The following is a 10,991-nucleotide window of genomic DNA, read 5'->3' as shown; positions in this document are numbered from 1 at the left end:
TTTCTGCTGAGCTTTGAAGACGGGCAGAAGATTGAATATGAGAGGGGAGCGCGAGAAAAGAGGCAATTTTGTAAACCTTTTGAATGTTTACAAATTACTTGTCCCTTTTTCAGAGGTGAGCTTGATTTTGAGTTAAAAAGAAGGAAGGTGTAATAAGAGTGTTTTTTGAAACTGAAACTGTACCTGCTGTAATGTTTTTAAAAAGCATGAATGTGTCTTTTCCCTCTCCCACTTGTATCACTTTCTTCTCAATATATACTCTTTATCTTTTCATTTGCTCCCCAATTTTCTCTTTAACTTTTATCCCCGAGCCTGGCTAACAGATGGGGAGAAATTGTGATTTATCTATCTGGCAATGATTGAAAGTGAGAACTCTAAACACACATGCTGCACATACTGTTGTACAAACCAGACTCAAACTTCTTTCAACACTAACTAATCACTTCACCGGGAAAAAATTATTCCCTCTTAATGACATTCACTTACATCAGTAGCACTTTCCCTTTAAATTACCGATTTAATCCACACTTTTTATAGCTCACCTTGATGCTAAACTGCAATTATGCATTTCTCTTTTCCTGCAATTAGCTGGAAAGTACTTTTTATTTTTTCCAAAAGGTCTATGTTTAGATGCAGGTCCAACCCTCAATGAGAGGAAAACTAACAAGATACTTTTATCTAATGAGGAGTTCTTGTTAGGTTAAAAAAAACTGAAGCTGATTTACATTTTTTTTCGCTCAGTAGGTGGAAGTGATCAGATCTTACTGAAATAGCAGAACATCAGTAAGAAGATGCACATTGTTCAATGCTTGGATCTTTTAACATTTGACAACCCACAAAGACAACCTGATCTCACCAGAATGCGTGACTGACTCCTTAACACCGCATTGCGTGGTGGATTCACGAACTTTGTTACATTTACGTGTCTGCACCACGCAAACAACCCCAATGTAAAGTGAATGAGGCTCTTTTGTCTACAACGTCCTGCAGTGAGCTTTTATTCTATAAAACGTTTTTAAAATCTACTTTATAGCTTGTAGTAACTCGCGGGAGGCTTCTTTTATTTTCTTTGTATTCATAATCATTTTTATTTTTCGTCAGAATGTATTATGGTGCATTAGTTACGAATTTTTGTTCTAAAAAAACAGTGCATTGTGTGTAATACAACTGTGATCTTTATTACATTAGTTAGTTTTTAAGGAAGGCCAGAGCTTCAGCTGTGTCCAATAGATTGTTCCCTTTTAGTTAACGTTATTTAAAAGAACATTATATTCCGATTTGATCCTGTCCCCTTTATTGTATTACGGAGAGCAAAGTGAGCGTCCATTCCCAGTGGATAACGGAGGGTTTTACACCCGGAAGTGAGTATTCTCCTTAATGTCGATTGATTTTACAGTGATATCTGCACTACTCATCAACTCAAAAACACCAGATTATCCTTGTTGATTACACAACATTGATTGGTTTAAATTGTGTACAATGCTTTTGTAATTGTCCCCTTCGATTCGGAGAAACAAATATTTGTTCAGTTTAGGATGGCCGAAGACACTACACTACCCAGAATCCTCAGCTAGAATCAATGTTGTGTAATCAACAAGGATAATCTGGTGTTTTTGAGTTGATGAGTAGTCGAGAGATGCCAGACATGCAATTCTCAAACATCACTATTGAATAATCACCCATGGTTGGTGGATAATTCAAATACTGATATTAATTATGCATGTGTTTGTATTTTTTTTTATTACATATTTTCAATTTCATATTTTACTGTTTGTTCAGGGCTACATCCGTTGAATATATTCTCTTTAGATAAATATACTGCTTTGTGGTGAATTTATAAGGCCAGAATATATAAATGAAGAAGGGCAATTAAGACAATACCTTATCTAGTTTTTTCAACAGTCTCTTGTCCATGACCACTTTCTGTAGAGTGCCAAAGGCCTTGGATGAACGCTCCAACCAAGGTCGGGAACTCCCATCCTCTTCAGAATAAGGCTCGTGTTCACACTTCAGCATCTTCTCTGCCGACAGCCACTCGTGAACATTGATGATATGATGGAGGATGAACGTCCATTTCTCCTTCAGCAGTAACGCGTCACCATCACATGTACACACACAGTACCAAAGATGGTTGGATACCATGCGCACCCACTCCTTCAGCTCGGTATTCCTGCTCTGCAGCATCCGCTTCTTCACACCTTTCACAATGTGCCACAAGTCAAACTCATGCTTGATGGTCTTGTGGTCCTCACGTAGCATCTTCTGCACTGCAGGGTGGCAGTCTGTGGCTAGTATGGAAATTGTCACATTGTGATCCTGAAAAGATATTGACCATAAATGTAATTTAATAAAGCCAACATCCCCCCCCCCTGTCCAAGTCAAACTTAGAGGGCCAGGCAATTTTCTCATGTAAAATCACAATTTGGTCAATTGTAGGATTAATTTTTGCAACATGGAATTTAAGACTTAACAATTTAGGTGGATTTCTATATTTTCATGTGACAATGTTTGTCCGAAATCATGGCCTCTCTCGCATATCATGTAAAAAATGTACATACATTATATATCTTTGGCTATCAGCAGAGATCCCATACATACAATGGCACAGGCAGACAGCTAGACATCACAACCTTTCTATTCCAAATTGACAATCGTTATTTAAAATTAGACAAAAGATTATACAATATATTGTAGCAATACTACATGTACTATTGACCTGTGAAATAAACAAACTAACAATAGAATACCTGTAGTTTGGAAATACATCTTTCAAGTCCAACAGGCTCCAACCAGTAGCTATTTTTGACCTCTGTCACCTTCACTGTCTGCTGGGCAATGATGAGCCTTGAGTTGATATCAAGCATGGTGTACGTTCCAAACGTAGCACAATGACCAGGGCTGTCACATCGCCCATCGCCTGACACAGTGACAACCTGATCGCCAGTTGCTGCCATCACTGCCTCATTGTGCAAGTTCCAGACACTGGTAACTTCCGGCAGCACATACACTCTCTGGATGTTATAGCAGTGTCTTGTCGAGAGTGATTCCAGGCCCAGACACTGGCATATCTCAGAAAATGGGCCATAAGCATTTCCAGTCAGAAAAATCGCGGCTGGCACTAACAGGTTGCAGGACATTGTGCCATTTAAGAGGGGTTGAGAAGTCCACACAAACTCATGGCCATCTATGCAGTCAGTTTTCACTGTCAGTCCCAAAGCCTTTGGCTGAACAGTACGGCCTGCTGATCACACATTTCCGCATCCGGCAAAGTTGCATACACAAAACAGCTTCATCAGTTGTGCATGGAATACCAGATATTGTTTGTCTGACACTGGATCTTCACCGCCATCCACTGAATGTTCTCCATCATCCTCGCTGTCTTCGCTGTCATTCTGTATAATGTCATCTTCAGTAGGGCTGTAGTCCGACGAAGAAGGCTCAGTCCCTGGAATGCTCTCCCCAGAGCTGGAAGCATCTTCTTCAGGCATTGACACATCAGGTGTTGGACTCGGTGGTGCTTTGGCCATTGCATCTGCAGGTGCCAGTGTGGCGGATCCACCAGCAATGTCCCTGCTGACGCAATATGGATGATCATGACTGAGCAACTGACTGTTGTTGATGTCATCGGTCCCAGTCTGCACACTCACCAAAGTCACAGTTTTACACGGGCATGGTTCCAGTGGTTCCGTCTGTGTGGCCACAGTCACTGACTGACCACGTTTAGTTGTGTGTGCCTCCAGTACCTGGGAATCATCACTTGCATCATCAGCACCTATGCAGGATGTATCTTCTGTCTGACAGGACAACAATCCTGCAGCAGTATGGACAGCTCGTTTGACCTGAAACAAAACAATATAAATATGTTACAGGTTAAGGTGAACTAGAAATATTCAAAATCATGACTACGATAAGTTGGCCGGAAAAACCCCATCGCCACTATTTACCAATGTGATTATTCCATAATAGTAAAATAAATAAACTGTTCATAGAAACCTAAGAATTAAAAGAACGTGATCGAGCCACCACAGCCCATCAGAGAGCAAACAATCAGCCTGAGCTCCATGGAGATGCCCTATAATTATGTAGACATATGTGTATCTCGGCCGTTGGAAAAAAAAGGAAAATATTTGTTTTTGAAGACTATTTAAGCAAACTCTCAAACTGTTATTACTCAGAGCAAAATATATAATTTATAAAGGATTGTGTTATTATTAAGCACATGTTCAGAAAATACTCAAGCAGGGCTAAGGATGGGCAGTCATTTTGATGAAGTATACTCCTACCAGGCTACCACATGTACCATGTTGTCAGTTGACATATATTTTGTATTATTTTCCAACACCTCATACATCTTGGCAATACCATCCATTGAACACCTAGTCCAGCAATACTAGCCTTTTTAGGGCTGTTTTCGACAGATGAGCGTGTGTATGGCAGTTTAATTAGTTGAGCTATAGAACACCCCCAATTCTCCATTGTACGTCATAATAATAGCTACCATTTAGTTTGGACGCGATTGCGTTAATTAATAAGGTCACACTGTGTCAGTAAATACACATGTGAGCTAGTAATCTGGTAGTGCTGCAATATTTACCTCTCTCTCGGCAGCTGAAGCAACTCGTTTGGTAGCTCGAACTTCACGTTTGTTGACACTGTCATTGTCTTGCGCGGCCGACGTGCTGGGACGGTCGGTGTTCCCGACTGCATACGTTGAGAAATCGAATATTGTGGGAACAGATCCTGGCTTCAAATCCGATGTTTTGTATTGAACCAGGCATCCAGACTCATCAAACCTCATTTTGGGGACATAATCGTAATTTTTAAAGTGTTCGCTGCACACACGTGCGTACTGATTCAGCGGCGGATCGGACCGTTTCATGGAAATAACCAGTCCAGGGCCGCCCCTCCCTACAGGCCAATCACGCAGGCTGCATGGGGCCCCGCCTTGCGCAGGGGGCCCCGCCCAGAGGGCCTCAGCTGCTGTGCGCAGTTATCCGCGCACCCCCGGCTGACACGCGAGAGTGAGAGGTGACAAGGGGAGCACGTCTGTAACCCGACACCGTTGCAATGAATCGACATCTGACCAATCACGGCTTTGATACGGCCACGAGTGCAGGTGAAGAGATGTCGGTGAAAAGACAGTTTCAGTCCGGCGCAAAAAACAAAACATGAAGAAACTAGAGCATCACTCGAAGGTGGGTTATTGTATGAGTCAAATGTACAACTTACGAATGTTGTATAAGTCAAATTGCCAATTGCCATATTAACACATCAGCTGCAATTCACGACATGAAGAAGGCAGTCTCTGCAGAGCATATAGGCTAAAGGAGATGCAGTTATTTCCAGCATTCTTTATTTTTATGTCAATTTGCACATTTCATGGTGATGCTCAGCCTCTCCCCTTAACTCCTAACAGTCATCATCATGTCAACCACAACACAGACAAATACTGATAGAAATGTGTGTGTGGTTGTTGTTACATTGCTGACAGAGGGAACTACCTATCATAACTATCTAACTAACTAACTATCATCTCACAATGTCGCTTGGGGCCCCAAGTTGGCCAGGGGCGGCCCTGGAAATAACCCATGCTTTGAGCAGCTTCTCATCCGTTAGTGGCAGCCTATGGAAATGTACTTCTTCCTTCTTCGTATAAAATCCATTTGTGCAGCCTGGGGCAATACAATAAACTCCTGACGACGACCGTTTTCTTTTAATGTAAACTACTGGTGCATTGCACGCCATGTTGTTTGTTATTGAGCTTTGGCCCAGGAAGCCGTACCTACTCAGTGACGTCACTGGGAAAGTCCCGGAGCAATGGAAGCGCCCATGGTCATTAGGCACGTATTTCAAAAAATAAATGTGCGTATCTCGATCGTTTACATTGGAAATAGACTAGATAAATACATTTCCTAATGGGAATATTGTCGCATGGAAAGCAGTTTGAAAAGTGTTTCCATTTCCCTTTAAGTCTGATGGAACGTCTTCAACATTGGCTCGGGTATAATTCCTGTATCAAATGGAAATAACCGTGAAAATCAATGTCGTTGTTCAGTGGCAAGTATGTCGCTCTGCAAAACATCTGTTGATGCGCATGGATCAAACGGCCAGCCCGAGGAAGCGCTGCTGATGAGGGACAATAGATCTCAACACATGCCATATCCAGTTGTGCATGATTGTTTCATCCTCTTCCAGCATTTGTGGGCTCCATTCAGAACTTTGTCAACAGTATGACCTAACTCTGTGTTGTTGTGTTGTTGATGTGTATTTCCTTTGCAAGTTTTCTTTATGCAATTTGTTCTAACTGGGTGTCTTTTGAAGTCTTCCCTAGAGACTTCACTTCTGGTCTTACCCTGGCTCTTTTAGGTTTACTGTTGATTGATGGGTATATTCTTGACAAATGAGTGCTCACTGTGACTTGGCGGTTGTAAGCATGGGTGCAAAGATGATGGGAATTGGGGCATTATATTCTCATTGGTGCTTCCCATCGTTTGACCAGCTTTCATTTACTGGCGATTGGCTCACATGTCCTTAAATGCCCATGTTTTGGACCACACATACCACTTCTACTGGAGAGCTGTCATGGCCTAAACCCAGGCAGAGGAAACTTTCCTGGCATCTTGGCAGCCGACCCCTCGCGGATATACAGCAGAAGCAGGGGGTTGATGGTACATGTGTCCTGCTGAGATTGTGAAGAGCATTAGAATGAGCTCTACTCCTCCCTGAGGTGGGTTTGAGCTTGCAGGTTATTCTTACCTAGGCACCCCCCCCCCCCCCCCCATCGTTCTTACAGATGGAAGGTGTCCTGTGCCAAAGTAGCAGAGCATGTTCAGGGCCTTGTGGTCCTTGAGGAGAATGATGCGCCAATACCAAAACAAGTCGTAATGTCATGGCCTCCAATTTTTAAAAGCAATGTTACATAAAAGGTTTTACTATAAAAGGTATTTAAAAGATTACTGAAGCCTCTTTCAGCCCACCTGAAATATATACACATTACCCGTAAACTGTAGGTGAGAACAGAAATGTCTGAATGATTTGGAACAGATATTAACTTTTCCCTGCCAACTCTGACCGATTTAGGCTAAAACACATCGAGAATTTAGAATACAGCCGCTTATTCAAAGAAGCATTCACAGCTAGCCAGCGGGAGGGTTGATGGTGTTGGTCTTGTGACTGGTGTGAAACAGGAAGAAAACAAGAGAGTAAAAAAGAGCGGCCATTTGAACACTAATGAAGACACTAACGAAAATGTCTAATGGGAGAGACAATGAGATTTGTTCTCTGTCTGCTCTGGAATCATGTCACATCTGCTCATGTATCTCGTACAGACCTGAAACCCATAATAACTCCCTATTATGACACACTCGATGAACCTTGAAAATCATCACGCAGCTGATAAACGAGCACTTGATAGTTAATTAGCACTAGCTTAGACTAGTGGCTGACGCAAGAAAGACAATGGACAACACTCATTAGGCATCACTCAATAAGGAGAATTTCCTTCAATTCAAACTGGCAAACATACTGAACACCGCCCAAAGAGGCATGACAGGCTTTTGAATCAGATCTGTTCATGTTCTTCCGATTTAGTTTATCTTCTGAAATTACACAGCATTTACAATACCTGTGCTTTGGACATGGTTTCCAAGAGAAAGCAAACATCTTTGTTCTGATGGTAAAATTGCCAAATTACATATCGCCCAAAACGATAGTCTACCATTACTTGCATTTCCTTATATAAAAGTGTTTCTGCGAGGATTAAATGTTAGTGTAAGGAAGACTAATATTTCCCACAATATTTGCCCATGCTGCGCTGCTCGGTTCACCATAAAATATGCCTTGGTGTGAAACTGGCACTACCAGATCATGCTGAGTACAACTTAGTCTCACTTCGCCAGCTCAGAGCCCTACCATCTGCCACGTTCTGTTACATTAATATGAGAACCCATTCACTTTTGTAGCTTTTTCTCTGTCCTATGTTTGTACGAGTGTTTGTTCACCATGAGGCTTTGGTTTATCCTCAAATGTATATTAAATTGTGTTTGTATTATGAATCCACAGTGATCTCGAAGCTCAGTTTGTTGACCAGTGTGGCATCAGGAAAAAGCCTGCAGGCTGTGTATACCAAGCAGGTGCGTACCGAGTTAAAAAGGGAAACCTTTCTATTTGATGCAAGATTAAGCACAAGCCAGTTAGACAGTCAGCCCGCCAGACAGGCGTGGGGGTGTCAATGGAAGGAAAACAAAGAGAAAAGGAGCTGCTGTTGCAGCTTTTCCATAAAAACTCGTTAATCCCAATTTAGCTGTCACAGGGATGAGGTGGTGTTTTGTGGTTGTGTGTGTATACATGTGTGTGTGGGATAGAGGGGGAATGTGAAGCAGAGAATGTCTTCTTGCAGTATACATCCTTGTTTCGTAAGCTGTCACATCTACTAGCCAATTAGTTAATGAAAAGCTTATTTCCTCAGTCCACAAACAATACTGTGTTTGCTGGGTTTAAGGTGAATACAGCTTTAAAACATAAAAATAGTCTGTATTGATTGTACAGTAAAGTGGATGGACATCTAAAAAAGAAAGTATGGCTGTTAACGTTTATTAAAGTCATGCCGTTTGACTTATTGCCAAAATCTTCTTGTTCTGTTTAATGGAGAACTGTTACTGTCTCTGTCTAGTCCAATGTCTATGTAAAGCCCGATATCTAGTATGTTATGTCTAAAAAAGCAAGCAGATTGCCCAAAATATTAACCAATTTATTTAACAACTGAAGAGAGTCAACCTGCCTTCAGGCAGTAATCTAGTTTGGAGAAACTGTAAGCATATTAGAAAAAAGCATTGTTACAACACTAACATAAAATCACCTGAATGCACTTTTGTAAGGTTTCAGCGTTAGAGTTCTTTTAGTTTATTGTTTTGTGTTTATTATTATGGCCTTGCATTTTATTTTGTTATTGACTCTACCCTCTCTTTTCAGGTGTCTACACTTCCTGTCGTTGTGTGTCGCCTGCCAGCTTGTGTGTCTCATGTGCTCATCATCACCAGCCCCGCCCCTGATTATTTTCACCTGTCCCCCATTAACCGTTGTGTGTATTTATAGCCCTGCTCTCCTTTTGTCTTTTGTTGGTTCGTCTTGTCTCCACGTCAAGTCCATGTCTGTAAACATTAGTGATCTGTTGAGCAACCTAGTAGAACCTAGAGATCTTGTGAGAATCCTAGTTGAACCTGGAGATCTTGTGAGAATTCTAGTAGAACCTAGTGATCTTTTGTTTTTGAAAAGTCTTTTATTAATAAGGTATTTTTGGAAGTCAACCGAATCCTGCATCTGAGTTCTTGTGAGTCCTTTGTGTCAACTTTAGCTCTGTTTAAGTCCACAGCATCCATTGACAAGACTATTGAGCTTCTAAAGCATTGTCTATGTTTACCAGGAAGTTGCTAACTTTGATCCTGTCCTCTTTATCTGCACATGTATTGTTAAATGTGCTAAATGTGAGTACAAAGAGCTGAATAAAAAAGTTGTAGGCCTTAAAACCAAACAATTAGCCCGAAAGATGCTAAAACACCAATCAAAAATCCTCTTTAAAAATACTTGCAGCTTTAAAATACACATTGTCATCGTCATAATAACCACATTTTAAATTACATGTGAAAAGTTGTCAGTAAACACAGTGCAGTAGACTGTTAATGATCTCACAATTCTAAGGCTGAGGTATCGATCAAGATGCAACGTCTTCTGAATGCCGAGGCAAATTATCCTCCTTTCACCAAGCACTCAGTGAGTGGGTGCAAATGCTTTATGGTATATGTCTGTCTGACAGAGAGCAGTCTGGCTCCGCTTCCTCCTCTCGGCTCTTAATTAGTGCAGAATGTAAAGTGACTCAAACATTGTGGAGCGTGCACATGTGCGCACACCTACAAAGGTTTAATCCCTGAGATCTATCTGGAAGGCTGCCAAGAGCGAGAGAAACAACCTCTATTACTCTCATCACCTGTGTCAGATAAACACACACACACACACACACGTTCATCCAATCTCTCTCTGATATTCTCATGGTTGGATTTTTTCCAAAGTGTGCACACTTTAAAAAGCTTTTCCTCACTTGTCCAATGTCACTTAAAGTTGGAACAAAATGTCCACACACACACACACACACACACACACACACACACACACACACACACACACACACACAGAGAGTTGAACGTGTATGCTGTGCTGACTCTTGATAAGGATAGTTGTATGTGAGGTGCATGAGAGGACAGGCTGCATAACGAGAGAAAGAAAACAGAAGTTAAACTGTATTCGTCTTCTTATGCTCCTCACAGTCACAAACACTCAGGGTCTCCTTGTTCGAACCACTCTGCTGTGAATAACTTCCATATGCTGCTATTCTGCATTAATAATTTAGATTCAGTTGCAGTGCTCATTGCCAGAGCAGAAAAATAATGTGATGTTCATAAGTTAAGAGAAATGTAAGCTATTTCTGTGACATTGTGTTCATTTTATTTATCCTAACAATGTTTTCATAGTCCCTATTGTACGGTGGCCGACCCGTGCAAACGCGCTACAACGGCCAAAAACATTAACATTAGGAGAAGAAAACACAACTGAAACAGGGACACCCAAAAGTGAGGCATACAGCTGGTAATGGATTGCCTGTTGATGTTTAGGTAACTAAAGCTGGCCAACTGTAAAATTACCTAGAATGTAAGTTGTATTGGCTTATTTAACAATGTGATCTCATGATTCCTTTCAACATTTCTTGCAAATCTGCTGTAAACTAGCTAACTACCTAACATAGTCATTTTGAATGTGCTGAAGAAACACTTACAATTCTGAAACAGACCAATTATATAGATTCCCCAAACGTCAACAAGTGCTCCAGTCCCAGCTGTGTGCATCACGTTTTAGTGTTTCGTTTTTCGTTGTGTTTTGAGCTTCCTCCTACTTTTGTATTAGTAGCATTGTGTTTATGCAGCGCTTCTAGTAAACCCTGC

The 10,991-nt window shown here is 41.3% G+C and overlaps 2 protein-coding genes across 2 annotated transcripts; both read right to left on the bottom strand.

The window, feature by feature from the left end:
- Window positions 1–1,869: 1,869 nt before the first annotated feature.
- LOC117554919 lies at window positions 1,870–3,118 on the bottom strand. The gene is made up of 2 exons (XM_034229512.1): window positions 2,748–3,118; window positions 1,870–2,316 (listed from the first exon to the last, which is right to left on the bottom strand). The coding sequence occupies exons 1-2, from the start codon at window positions 2,952–2,954 to the stop codon at window positions 1,870–1,872; spliced, it is 654 nt and encodes a 217-aa protein (XP_034085403.1). The 5' UTR covers window positions 2,955–3,118.
- A 127-nt stretch (window positions 3,119–3,245) lies between these two features.
- LOC117554918 (THAP domain-containing protein 4-like) lies at window positions 3,246–5,790 on the bottom strand. The gene is made up of 3 exons (XM_034229511.1): window positions 5,587–5,790; window positions 4,595–4,888; window positions 3,246–3,839 (listed from the first exon to the last, which is right to left on the bottom strand). Exons 1-3 carry the CDS (start codon window positions 5,743–5,745, stop codon window positions 3,246–3,248), a joined length of 1,047 nt encoding a protein of 348 aa, XP_034085402.1. The 5' UTR covers window positions 5,746–5,790.
- Between the last annotated feature and the right edge of the window lie 5,201 nt (window positions 5,791–10,991).

This window comes from Gymnodraco acuticeps, unplaced genomic scaffold (assembly GCF_902827175.1).
Source record: "Gymnodraco acuticeps unplaced genomic scaffold, fGymAcu1.1, whole genome shotgun sequence".
Lineage (NCBI taxonomy): Eukaryota > Metazoa > Chordata > Actinopteri > Perciformes > Bathydraconidae > Gymnodraco > Gymnodraco acuticeps.
This window is presented reverse-complemented; position numbering and strand designations above follow the sequence as displayed.

What these genes read in the sequence shown, in the direction of transcription:
- LOC117554919 (XM_034229512.1), bottom strand. Translation starts at nt 2,954, where the DNA reads ATGGCAGCAACTGGCGATCAGGTTGTCACTGTGTCAGGCGATGGGCGA. An exon ending in GATGTATTTCCAAACTACAG is followed by an intron (nt 2,317 to 2,747) that starts GTATTCTATTGT and finishes ATATCTTTTCAG; the next exon opens with GATCACAATGTGACAATTTC.
- LOC117554918 (XM_034229511.1), bottom strand. Translation starts at nt 5,745, where the DNA reads ATGGCGTGCAATGCACCAGTAGTTTACATTAAAAGAAAACGGTCGTCG. An exon ending in AGAAGCTGCTCAAAGCATGG is followed by an intron (nt 4,889 to 5,586) that starts GTTATTTCCAGG and finishes GGCCCTGGACTG; the next exon opens with GTTATTTCCATGAAACGGTC. An exon ending in CTTCAGCTGCCGAGAGAGAG is followed by an intron (nt 3,840 to 4,594) that starts GTAAATATTGCA and finishes GTTTTGTTTCAG; the next exon opens with GTCAAACGAGCTGTCCATAC.